Source organism: Ambystoma mexicanum, chromosome 3q (genome assembly GCF_040938575.1).
Source record: "Ambystoma mexicanum isolate Mex_15411 chromosome 3q, UKY_AmexF1_1, whole genome shotgun sequence".
Classification (NCBI taxonomy): Eukaryota; Metazoa; Chordata; class Amphibia; order Caudata; family Ambystomatidae; genus Ambystoma; species Ambystoma mexicanum.
Genome location: NC_090926.1, coordinates 147,495,157 through 147,508,924, shown reverse-complemented (window position 1 = coordinate 147,508,924; position 13,768 = coordinate 147,495,157). Strand labels below are relative to the sequence as shown.

Below are 13,768 nucleotides of genomic sequence, written 5' to 3'. Positions count from 1 at the left end.
GACTTGCAGCCACTACCGACATTAGCTTGGTGAAGACCCTCGGGGCGGAGGTCAGCCCAAATGGCAGAACTCGAAATTGATAATGAGAGCCGCCAATTGCGAACCTCAGGTATTTGCTGTGTTTGGGATGGATTGGCACATGGAAATAAGCATCCTGGAGGTCCAGAGATACCAGCCAGTCCTGGAGCTGGAGGGCCTGAAGGATCCGAGAGAGAGTTACCATCTTGAACTTGTCCTCCCTGAGGAACTTGTTCAATTCTCGTAAGTCCAAGATAGGTCTCAGTCATCCATCTTTCTTTGGTATGAGAAAGTAGGGGGGCGGAGGGGAATAGCAGCCCTTGTTCCTCACCGCTACAGGTACTGGTTCTATGGCACCTTTCTCTAGCAGGTCTACAATTTCCTGCAAGAGGAGCGGATCTGGAACTTTCAGAGAGCTGTTCCCCGGTGGATGACTGAGGGATGCGTAGAAAAGGCAGGCAGTAACCTTGGGCAACTGTCTCCAATGCCCAAGCATCTGACGTAATAGCCTGCCATTCCGTCAGATGTTGAGTTAACCTGCCCCCTACTGGTGTCTTGTGAGGAGAGTCCTCAGAGCGGTTTGGAGGCGGCTGATGCAGATGGTGAGGGTAAAGAGGCACCTGCTGCGGCTTTTGTATTTTTAACCCGTCCACCTCGGGCGAATTTTTTCTGACGCCTTTGAACCGGCTGTCCTCTGCTTCTTCCGAATGCGGAATAGAAGCTAAAAGGACTTACCTCTCCAAGAGGTTCCTGAGGGGCGATATGGTGTCTGACGGATTGCAGCTCCCAGGGATTTTGCTGCTGCCTTTGATGTTTGAAGCTTTTCTAAACTGTCATCCGCCTTCTTACCAAACAAGGAAGAGGCGTCAAAGGGCATATTTAAGAGTTTGCTTTGCACATCTGGAGCAAAACCAGACTTCCGCAACCAAGCAAATCTCCTGGTTGTTGTAATTGCCGCCATGGCCCTGCTGATGCTGTCAGCAGAATCGATGCCAGTTTGAAGGGATTCGCACATTGAATCTTTACCATCCTTAATGATGTTTAGAAACGCTTCCCTTTCTTCTCCCTCCGAGAGGCAGTCAGCCACTGATGAAGCACACTCCCCAAGTGTGTGGCTGAACCTTGCGAGCGTACAAGTAGCATTGATGGATTTCAATGCCATGCTACATGCAGAAAAGACTTTTTTGGCCATAGAGTCATATCTCTTGTCATCCCTGTCCTGTGGAAAAGTAGGGTAAGCCGATGTACCACCTGCACAACCAGACTTTCCGGAGTTGGGTGGCTGGATAAATATTCAGGGTCAGCAGTAGACACCCTATACTTGGCTGATCATTTTTTTGTTAACCGCCGGGATAACCTCAGGGGTTTCCCAGTTTGCCAATATTTCCTTTGTAATGCCGCATGAAATGGCACCACAGGATCCTCCTGTGGACCTTTAACCAAAATGTCTGAGGTCGTCTTGCTGAAAAGCAGGTGAGGGTGTAGACCACCCCATAAACTCTATTATCCTTGCCATCAAGGGTCTATATAAGGGGTTTCGGCATGTTCGCCTGGGTCCGGTTTGGCAAATTGCACTTCTGGGGGGAAGTGTCCAACCCACTTGCTTCATGTAAGGATTCTTGGAGGTCCTTAAACCTACTTTCCTCAGAGCTAAATTCCTCTGGTACAGGAGTTGCAGATCCTTGCAACTCAAAAGGTCTCTCCTGATCCGAATTCTCCCCTCCTTCATAAATAGATGTTAAGGCTCTGGAATGATCAGATCTTGGAAATGGTATAAATCCCATTTCCAGAGCAGAAGTGGCCAAATTCGTCATAATTGGCTAAGAAAACGTCGACGCGGACGTTAAAGGCATCGAAGCCATCGAAAAAGGCGTTGAGAAAGTCGGTAGAGGCCTCGAGCAACTCGAGAGTATCGGAATTCTACTCAAGGTTGTCGACGACATTCTCATGATCGAGGCTCTGGGTATGGCCACTGGTTGTGGGGTGGCCTGGGTTTGTCCTTTCTCGGCGTCGATGTCTGCGTCGAATCGACTGACCTGTGCGCCGAAGAACCCTTCGATAATGGCATCAAAGATGCAGATCTATGCGTCGAAGACGCGACTGCCTTTACTCGAGGGTTTGTGACGCTCTCGAGTAGCTTCTTTGGCCGGGTGCTGCGACTCGCGGCGTTTTTATTTTTCGGGTCTTTCACCCAGGGTATCACCCTCAGCAGTCTTCGAGGGGGTCGAGGCTGCTTTCTCGAAGACGCTAAGCATCTTTTTCCTGAATTCCTCCCAATCAGCCAGGAGGGGCAGAAGACCCTTTTCGGGGAAACGGAAGAAGAAGAAGAGGAGGGGGATCTTCAACGTCTTTTTTTAATGCTCAGATCTCGAAGAGTGATGGGAACTGCTTCAAGACCCAGAACAAGAATGTCTTTTGTGATGGCGAGGAGACAAATTTCTCGACTCCGCCGAGGAAACTTTCGAAGAAGTTTTAACTGCCTTACCTCTCTGGAGCTTCCCCTTACGCTCCTTCAAGGCTTTCGCCGTCATGGACATGCAGTCCTCGCACTCCAAACAATGGTGCTCGACTCCCAGACACCACAAACAGATCCTGTGAGGATCCGTCAACAACATTTTCTTTCCACAGTCTCGACATTTTCTGAAGCCAGACCGTGGAGTCATCTGTTCGGATGAGGAAGCCATCGAGTACGAGTCGGTATTCTCGAAGAATAATGAAGTATATTTGACTGAAGAACTGAGCAACGATATTCCGAGGCACCACGAAGCGCGGAAAAACGGAACTGAGCAACGGACGCTGCGCGAGTCTATTTATACGCGTGATGCCGTCGGCGCCAATACGGTGGCTGACGAGGGACATCGGCTCGAGGGACATCGACGCGCAGCGCCCTCTACTGAAAATGTTTTCCGAGGCCAGCAAGCTGGAGATCTATCACAGATAATGAATACGTCGGAGGACACAATCCCTTCGAACAGCAGCACTTACCAATCAGGGTGTACTATTCACAGGACAACAGTGTTGACATTACTGTTCGACGAATTCCAGTGTGATTATCAAGGTTATGTTTGACTTTACTCCAGGATTGTCATTCTCATAAGAGGGGTTTGCACAATTTACAGTGGCACCCAATAAATCTGCGTGGATAAAGTCTACCCTTGGCTATCAATTGGGGTGGGAGCAGTTGTGTATGTTTTGCCTGCCATCCTGCACTCCTACCTTTCCATCCCACGCTCACCAGAAGAGAGCCTCCAGCTGGTAAAGTTGCAACCGTTATGGGCTACCTCATCCCAGGGCTGGGGGTCAAGTTGAACCGAGCTCGGTTATCCCGCTAATCCCGACTCACAGAAGATGTTCCGAATACCACTGCCAACTACCTGACTCTGCTGTCAGAGTGGCTATCCAATCTATGGTGCAGAGAATGCCAACATGTTCGAATTCCAGCAGGGCCAAGACTTTCATCCTTCCGAGGTTGATAAATGAGCACCACACACTGTTGGTAATAATAAGCAGCGCTCAGATGCCTGAGTGTTTGTAGCGCTATATAAAAGGCAAATTATGTGCGCGCTCCCGAAAAGAGAATGTTGCACTTAAGTCCCAAATTCCAATGGCAACACCACTGCTATTGTCGCTCGCATCTGCCACATGGTAGCTGCCCTACATGGAGAACCCACATTCAGGGTGTGCCATTTAGTATTGGGTCATTGGCACCCTGGGCTCTTTTGGAACATCCATTGTGCAGATTGCCCTCATAATCCTAGTGTTACTTCTGAGCCTGTATGGTCTTGCATTGATGTGCAAATGGTTCTGCACCTGCATCAGTGCCCAATGCAAAGGGTCTGCCAGGAGAATGCAAATACTGCATTTGAATACCACTGAGGAAGTGCACTTCATGATGTGCACTCTTAAAAGGTCTGGTACCCAGAGGAGGTAATGAAGATCTCTTATGAAAACACTGCCACCCGTGACTGCCATGTTGGCCGGACATTTACTGCCTATAACTGCATTGCCCTGTCGTCGTGTGCATGTTCTTACTGAAATGTAATCTGCAAGATGTAGCTCCCTTCTGCCTTAACCTACTTCGGAAGTAGTTCAGGTTTGGCATTAGCAAGTGTGTTTAGCTTACTGTCTCAATAGACGAGACTCCTTCAGCAGGTAGGAATTACCAACATTAGACGGACAGCAAAACATATGCAGTGCGAGAACCATAGTCTTCGTGAAAACTGCTGACCTGTGAAAAATGTAAATGACACCATCATACAGTTGCAGGCTATGGCTGAGCAGATTAAGGCACGCTCCGCCTTCGACATTCATTGGTCACAGGTCCTACCAAATGTCAGACCTAGCAGGAGAGTCAGTGTTCCAATTCCAGGCACGAGGTAAGCTGCACAGGGGCCAGTAGGTGCATTTTCAGAAAACAGGAGTTCTAAAAGGTAACTAACCCAGTTTATTCCAAAGATGGGAGCAGCCATTTTGTTCCCTGTGGTCATATGGAAGAAGTCTGGATTGCATAGATTCCAGCAGTGCGTCACCATTGTTTGGAGGTGCAGCAGAAATGCCTCAGCAGAGGTTCCAATGGCGGTTCCCAGCCATTAAACAAAGGTATTTACACCATTATCTTTATAACACTCTTGGTATGTTTATGCACATGCAACTTGCATTCAGTAACTGCACCATTCTCAACATTTAACTTTCACTCAAACAGGAACGGTTGCCACATTCAAAGCTTACTTGGCTTTTTCCTCCCACCCAAATACATTGGGCCTCATAAGTTTGGTGGTCTCCTGCCGGTAAATCCCACAGGATACCAAACAGTAATACCGTTCCTGCCATTTGGTCTGCCGTAATTACCGACAGATTACAAATGGCGGGAAGGGTGGGAATTCCCCATTCCATAGAGTTCTTTAGGACTCCATGGGTGGGGAATTACCAATAATACCGGCTGTTTTTTGCTGGTGGGGTGCCCACGCTCTCCACCAGCTAACTTGGAGTATGCCGGTCCGGACACATGCCGGTAAACGGAATTATCAGCACGTTAATTCCAGAACGGCATACGCGTAAAGAGGAACATTATTTATTTTCTTCTGAAAAGCATGGGAGTATGACATGCATTACTTACCGTAATAGCATTTTTGATGATTGCATCTGCTTAGATTCACATGCTGTGCATATAATCCGACATATAGTGGTAATCACTGAGTATTGCATCTTGGAGGATCGATAGGGGACGTCGACATGGGCGTGCCTACAACACTATCCCCAACGTGACGGGTAGTGTACCCGAAATCCCTCACGCGTCGAGGTCCCTCCGATTGTATTTTCTTTGCAGTGAGGGAGCCTTAGGACTATTGCGAGTAAGTACAGAGAGAAAATAGTAGTAAGAGGTCTATGTTCCTTCCATCAGAGCAGGGAGGAAGGGTGGGCGAATGTGAATCTAAGCAGATACAATCATCAGAAATGCTATTACGGTAAGTAATACAGGTCTTCTGACGGTTGTGAAACTGCTTAGAATCACATGCTGTGCATGGACTAGCGAGCAGTACACGGAGTTGGTGGTGGGAAGTGAGAAGGAACAGTAGAAAAGAGGTCTTAGTACCGCTTGTCCAACCTGAGAATCAGACCTAGAGTGATTATCTAGGCAGGAGTGTTTTGTAAAGTTGTGTACAGAACTCCAGGTTGCCGCTTTGCAAATAGACTTGAGGAACATTTGCAATGAATGCAATGGAAGCCCCAGTGCCCAGAGTAGAGTAGTGCTCTAGGCTTGAAGGGTAGATCTCTATTGGCAAGAGTGTAGCAGAGTGATGCAGTTGACAATATACTTTGAGATGGCTGATTTAGAGACAGGGTCCCCTTCTCTACCAGCTGTCACTGAAACGAAAAACTGGTTTGTTTTCCTTGGTGCTTTAGTCCTCTCAAGATAATATAGGATTGACCTGCACACATCCAATGCGTGAAGACTTCTTTCTGCCACGTTAGTGGGGATCTGGAAGAATATGGGTAGTTCTATTGATTGGTTCACATGGAACTTTGAAATGAATTTGGGCACAAACCGTGGCGAGTATGCAGAACTAGCTTGTCTTTGTGGATAGTGACAAATGGGTCTTGAACTGAAAGGGCCTGAAGTTCACTAGCTCGTCTTATTGCAGTGACTGCCACTAGGAAGGTGGTCTTGTAAGTGAGTGCTTTAAGGCTAGCCTTATGCATAGGTTCAAAGGGAGATCCCATTAGTCTAGTTAAAACCACATTTTGGTCATATCCGGGAGCTGGGTTTGAAATAGGGGGATGAAGTCTTTTAACCCCTTCCATGAAAGCCTCAATTACTGGGAATTTCCACCACGACACCTTCTGGGACATGGTATACGCTGAAAGTTCAGCTAAGTGGACCTTCAGGGAATTAAAAACCAGATCCGAGTCTAGCAAGTGAGTCAGGTATAATACAATGTGTTGGAGAGCAGTTTATGGGATTGATGCTCTTGGAATTGCACCAGATAACGAAGGGTTTCCATTTATTGGAGTAGAAATGTCTGCTGTTAGGCTTTCTTGGTTCACTAGGTATATCCATGCAACTGAGAAAGTTGGAGGTGCACGAACTCTATGACTTCAGGAGCCAGGCCGCTAAGTTGAGAGTTTGCGGGCATGGATGGAGTGTTTCCCCTCTGTCCTGCGATAGCATGTTGTATGGGCAAGGTAGCTTCATTGGAAGGGAGATTGACAACCCCATCAGATGGGAGAACCAGGGATGGCAGGGCCACATTGGGGCCACCAGAGTCCTAGCGACTGGTTCCTGGTGTATTTTGTGGACTATCTTGTTGAGTAGGGGAGTCGGGGCGTGGGGGAGGGGAGAAGGATTTGTTTGGGGGGGGGTGGGCAGGGAAAACGGAAAAATGTCCCTGACCATGTTATCCAGTGACCAATCCCCTTGGAGCGGTTCTGAGGGTACATGGAGGCGTAATCAGGGCATTGTGAGTTCTCCAGAGTTGCAAACAAGTCGATATCTGGGAAGCCCCATTCTGCTAAAACGTTGGAGATGATTTCTTCATGTGGTCGCCATTCGCACTCTGTGGCTAGCAGGAAGGCTCTGCTGGGCACGTCAGCCAGAAGATTGAGTTCCCCTGGAACATGTTGAGAGCCCACTTCCATATGTTTTGGGACAGTTTGGATATCCCTGGAGAGTGTGTCCCCCCTGGTTTGTTCAGGTAATACATGGCCGGGGTACTGTCAGTGAGGACTAGCACTGTCTTCTGCTGTAGCTGTGTCCCCTGTAAAAGGGTCTTCAGGGCTTTGAACACTGCTAACAACTCCAACAGGTTTAGGTCGATGGATGCTACTGCTGGGGACAAACGCTGTGCGCCATGTCGGATGAAAGAGGTGAGGGCCCCACCATCCTCCATCCCATGAGAGATGCATCCGTGGTGACAGTGGCTTCTACTGTGGGTGTGGTGAAGGTTTTCCCCCCTGGACCACCACTGCAGAGAGTCCAAGGGCTACCGAGACAATCATTAGATCGTCCCATTGTCACTGGCCCGACACCATTGGCTGAGCATGGGGCGTATGCGCAAACGTGCATGTGGGTCCAAGTAAATGCAGGAGGCCATCATCCTTAACAGTCGTATAGCTTTGCATACCGTCACCTCTCTACCAGCTACATAGTGAGGGATCTGGAGCAGCAGGTTTTGAACCCTTTCGTTGGAGGGGAAGACGAGGCAGTCTTCTGTCCGAATTTTTTTATTTATATATTTATTTTTTACATTTGTATAGCGCACTACAGCCCACGGGCATTGAGAGAATTAGAGCCCCCAGAAATTATTTGACTTGACTGGGGTCTAGGCTGGACTTTTCCCCCGTTTATGGAGAATCCCAGACTGAAGAGTAGATCCATCGTCTTTTGGGTGTTTGATAGGCATGTTCAGTACAAATCCCCCGTTATTAGCCAGTCGTTGAGATAGGGATAAACTGGGATGGATTGCCTGCGCAGGTGAGCAGCTACTACTGCCAGCACACCCTTGTAAATACCCTTGGGGCTGGGGCAATGCTGAAGGGAAGTGCCTTGAACTGATAGTGTTTGTCCTCTATCATGAACCTTCAGTATTTTCTGTGAGCTGGCAACATTGAAATATGAAATTATGCATCTTTTATGTCCAATGTTGCCATGTAATCCCCTATGTCAGTAGAGGGATTACCTCTTACAATGTTACCATTCTAAACTTTTGTGGCTTAACAAATTTGTTCGCTGGGCACAAGTTATCACGGAGCGCATGCGAGATCCTTTTTTGTATACAAGGAGGTACACTGAATACATACTTTTGTTTACCTGTAGAACGGGGACGGCTTTGATTGTGCCCTTTTCCTGCAGGAACTCTACCTCTTGCAGTAGGATCTTCAGATGTTCTTTTAACAAACGCCTGGACTTCAGTGGATGGTATCGAGGTGGCCTGCTGAACTCGATACAGTAACCGTGGGTGACGTCTTCAGCACCCACTGGTCTGTGGTAATTCCCTCCCATGCGTGGAAGAATGAGGTTATCCATCCCCCCGACCGGGGGGACATGGAGGGGACCCGGATCTGTAAGTATTTCTGATTTGAGGCTGGTGAGCCTCTAGGGGTGGTGCTTCTACCCATTCCTATGCCACGGCGTTGTCATCTTGGCCGATATTGGTTTGAGGCTGCTGCCCCCTGACCAGAGGACCAAGTATTTCCTGTTGCGTACTGATTGTGGGGGGAACGTGGGAAAGATGGTCTGCGAAAGGAGCGGCGAGAGCAACCGCCTCGCTTCTGGTAGGGTCTCCAAGTTAACTGGTTTAATGACTTCAGAGTCATGTTCCTTCTTCGCCGTCTCTAGTGCCTCATCCACTGCCTTTCCAAACAGGTAAGATTCCTCTAATGTTCTCCCTGTGGTCTCTGCAGCATCCAAGGTGTTTTTAAGAATATTTCGATTCACCTGCCTCCCCCCTCTGCCACGACCACCAGCAGGTGCGACCGTGTTGGTTCTGGGACCTCTTGCAGCCATTCTTGAAGTAGATTCCACGAAGCGCAAAAACCACGGGCCAGAACTGGACCAAAACAACTTGGGCACAAAGCATGGACTCGTTTTCCGGGACGGGTCTGGGGTTATTTCATCCAGTAGTTTTTTTTTTTATATTTGACAGGGACGAGGTGCCCCCTTCTCCCAAACTTATAGCTATATCTCCTATGGTGCATTGATCTCCCATGGTGCAAAATAGTGAGAAAAAGCTACTTGGAGGATTGAAAAGGACATTGCATCAGACTAGAGGTGGGGAAAAAATGACACCATGTGAAGCATGGGCATCCCGCAGGATAACCGCGTTTACAACAGAAGAAACAATCGGGAATGAAAGTGTGGCACATGAAATGAAGAATGTTGTGGGGGATAGGCGAGGGGTAGGGAGGGACAGAGCACCGTGAGGGGAGGTGGAGGAAGCATGGCAAGAGGGAGGCACTTGGTGAGTCCCCCCGAGGTCAGGGAAGAGTTTGGGATTTTGCAAGCATTGAGGGATAACTGTGGGGCTGAGCATTTTAAGATAACGCAACATTTCAATTATCTGTGGGGGGGAATACCAACCATGGGCAAAGAATTTTTAAAAAAAAAGGATTTTGGGGAAAAAAGAGAATTTTACAGCTACATAATGAGATAATGGGTGTGGCCGAAGGCCATGGCTAGCAGGCTGCAAAGAAACTATAGTGTAACAAAACTGTTGAAATTCAGTGGAGAAAAAACCCTTGGTGAAGATGAGCAGATGTAGTAACAAAAGCCTGAAATGCAGCACGAGCAAGTCCACCTTAACTATGCGCCCCCTATTGCAGTGTATGATCACAATTACATCACAGATGACAAAACTGAGCACATCAATAATGTGCATGACATCACAGACGATTATCTGAGCCCCGAAGACACCTACTGATGCAACATGTACCGTGGCCACGGCCGAACACCATGTACAGTGGCCACAGCCGAAGTGTGGGGACAGTGACGATGGCTGAAAAGGCCATGGCTAGTGGGCCCCAAAGAAACATGGTAGTGCAACATGTGCAGTGGCTAAGGCTGAATTCCCTCGCTAGCGGTCGCTGAAGAACCTTTAGTGTAACAAAACCCTTGCAATTAAGTGGACAAACCTTTACTTGGAAGAACGAATTAAGCAGATATAATTAATCTGAGACGCTGCACAACAGGGGGCACACAGTTAAGTGGACTTGCTCATGCTGAATGTCATGGGCTTTGTTGCATTAAATCTGCTCACACATACATATATATAACGAGTAAAGACTCGAGAAGTGCAACCAACCCGATGGCAGAAAAAAAATAATTATCAGACTACCTCGACACGCGAGGTATCATGGCTACAGTACAAGTCACAGTAGGGATAGCATTACATTAACACCCAGTCGACATCCTTTGAGATTGAAAACATTATTATGGAATACACTGCACCAACCACTAGATGACGGCTATGCAAAGCATGCGATTCTAAGATCCACAAGCCTAAACAAGCTAGTTATTCCTAAAGACGGCAGTACTTGGCCCACTCCTGCCACTGCTCTACAAGAGCATCCAAGCCTCAGACGCAATCTGCCACACGACGTGCTGCTTACTGCGTTGCAGGAGAGATAGTCCTTCTGGAACTGTTCAGTATGGTTGGAGTCATTAACAAGGCCACAGCAGTTCAGGGTGTTTTCAAGTTCCATCTTGGTGCTGTTGCTCATCTTTGCCCACGTGGCATTGAGGAGTTGTTCCTTAAATGATAAAATAGAAAACGAAAATAAACAATTCAGCAGGCCTTCCGTTATGTCAGCCCAATAAAATACATGATCTTTGGGCAGAGCTCAACTCCACAATGGTTGTCCCAGGTTATTTTCTTGCGTGCGAGACAATTAAAATGACATCTACCTTTTAAGAGAATGTGTGGCCAAAATATTACTTCATTAAGAAGTGGCGTATGGAGCAATGCAACCTTTGGAAATGTTATGTTTAATGATTGGGCAAGGTTAACCACTCTACTATGGCAAGTAGGTGACAATAGGAAAAACATTTTCCTCCGGTTTGGATTTGAAGGGCTTATAGTGATAATGTCGAATTAAATTATGTCGAAAGTCATAATGTCGAAAAAAAAAAGAGTAATGGGCCCCCCCCCCCCCCAATCCGCTTTTTAGTAATTTTTTCTTTGTTTTGCCCCTTTTTTTTACTTGCGGAACCCAACAAAAAAAAAACGTAAATAAAAAAAGAAAGCATTCAGGAAAAAAAATTGACATTTTTTTTCAACATTATGACTTTCGACAATGTTTGACTTTTTAACTGCACACCGATTTGAAGCATACATATGTACACATTACATACTATAAAATATTCTACAATTAAAACACCAAGCAAATGTTTAATTTCAATATGCCCTCTATTCATCTCTGAAATGGAAGATGTGATGACAAAAAAAAAAAAAAACCCAGTTAAAGCTACTGAATTTGGAACACATGCTGCTTCGTTAGATGTCGGTCTCTCCTGCACACATTAGACAGTTAATTTATTTTGTACCGATTTTAACTAGTGCCAAGCAAAGAGGATATGCAGTTATACAATCCTAAACCCACACAATCAAAAACTGTATTATTTCGGAATATTATACTAATCAGTGGTCCAGAGAAGAAAAAACAAAAAAATGAAGTGTAAACAAGCTAATTGAATTTCAGAACGAAATGTATGAGAACGTGCAGGAGTCCCAGAAGTAACCGTGCATGGAACTTCCCCATTTTACTGCACCACATGGGCAAGATCTAAGCAAATCTATGGGTGACCTTTATCCCTGCTGCACACTTTCTTTCATATATAGGTGACCTTTATCCCCGCTGCACCTTTCCTTTCCAACCGAGGCGGAGTGAGTTGTTCCAAAAATACATGTATTGCCCAGCAGTGACAGAACACCATGATGACCATAACCAAAATTGATTTTCCAGTGACCAAACAAAGCACCCAATAGTGCATTTAGAGCTGCAGAAATTCCAACATGGAAGTGCGGGAGATAGTAAATACAAAGCGACAATGAGCCAAATTGACCCATAAATTGGCAAAGTGAAATGAAGTGAATTGGTAGCTACGAAGATACCAAAGGATGGGATGCAGAACCCGAGCCCACACCCTTGCTGCAATAGAGGTAGCAGGATATAGAAACATAGCTTAGCTCATATTGATGAGATCATAGAACCAAAATCTCACTGACCAGTGAGGGGATATTAGAATCAGTCGATTGTATGTTCCTCCCACGTATTCCTCATCTTAGCTATTCGTATCGTGAGCTTTGCTGCTTCGAAAAAAAAAATCTACATTGTAGGGCAATGTGTGCGATGTCTTGGCGTCGATGTCCCTCGAGTGCTGCCGTCGAGCTGCAACGTCATCCGTAATATAAATAGCTCGAGCCGCGCCTGTTGGCTTCAGTTCTGTTTTTCAATATTCTCAACTGAGGTGATAAGGTGTACCCCTAGACTGTAAGCTCTCAAGGAACACGGAGTGTAAAATACATAAACTGTACGGAGGGGTAGGTTGGGAGGGTCGATGAGGAATCAGCAGGAGGAACATCCAAACTAAACATTACAGTTCGTAAGTAACTTATTCCTCGAATCGATTGGGTCCTCCCACGTATTCCTCATCTTAGATAAGACTCCCAAAGCAGTGAACATGGTGAAGGGGGAGTACTAATTAATTCTATTTGTGCATCGTAGGTAGAATGGCCTTAGCAAAAATACCTCCTTGGAAGGAGGTCGAATCTAAGCAAATTGTGTTTCACAAAAGTGTGCATTAACGACCAGGTGGCCGCTGCACATATCTTAACTGGGACACCCCTCTGAAGAGCCGTCAAAGTCACCATGCCCCTAGTAGAGTGAGCCCTTAGCCCATCTGGAGGTTCTTTACCTGCCAGCCTGTAACATTCTCCAATTGCTAAAATTATCCATCTGGATAAGGTCTCTTGTTACTCCTAGGCCCAATTTGTGGCCAGTACATCCAATTAAAGGTTGGTCACTTTGCTGAAATGTTGCCAGTGTAGAAATATAAAAGCCAAGAGCCCTTTTTGGGTCCAGCCTGTGGAGCCTTTGTTCCTCCTTACTTGCATGAGGGGAGAGGATAGAAAGATGGCAATGTGATCTTTTGGGACAAGTGAAAGTCAGACTCTTTTTGGTAGAAATGACGATTTGACTAATTATAACTTTGTCTTTATGGAAGATGGTGTGAGGAGGCTTACAAGGGAGCCTGTAACTCACTCACCCTGCGGGCTGATGTAATAGCCACTAGTAGGACTGTCTTCAAAGTGAGAAGCCTTAGCGGACAAGAATGCAAAGGCTCGAAAGGAATGCATCCAAGTAATTTTAATACTAAATTTAGATCCCAAACGGGGACTTGAAATGGGACTGGAGGTACACGTTAGTAAGACCCTTTATAAGCTGCACAATTAATGGAACTTTGATTTAAGACACCTCTTCCGAGGAGCGCTAAAAATAGAAAGCGCAGCTAGGTATCCTTTTATTGTACCAATCTAGAGCCCCATATTGGCAAAATGTAATAGGAAAGAAAGTACCATAGGTGTACCAGATAGGAATGGATCCACATTCTTATCCTTGCACCAGTTACAACTTGTTCCAACGACACTGGTACAAGGATTTTGTTGCTGGCCTTCTGGCCGAAAGCAAAATCTCCATTACGTCGTCCTGGAGGTCCAAATCCTTATATCTCAGCCTCTCAGAAACCATGCCTGAA

The 13,768-nt window shown here is 46.5% G+C and overlaps 1 protein-coding gene across 1 annotated transcript in view; it reads right to left on the bottom strand.

Annotated features, from left to right (window-relative positions):
- Positions 1 to 13,768, bottom strand: part of TSPAN31 (tetraspanin 31) — a 345,617-nt gene that overhangs the window by 56,361 nt on the left and 275,488 nt on the right. The window contains exon 4 of the mRNA XM_069653349.1: positions 10,624 to 10,764. Within this exon, the coding sequence (XP_069509450.1) occupies positions 10,624 to 10,764 (141 nt within the window). The remainder of the gene's footprint in view (positions 1 to 10,623; positions 10,765 to 13,768) is intronic.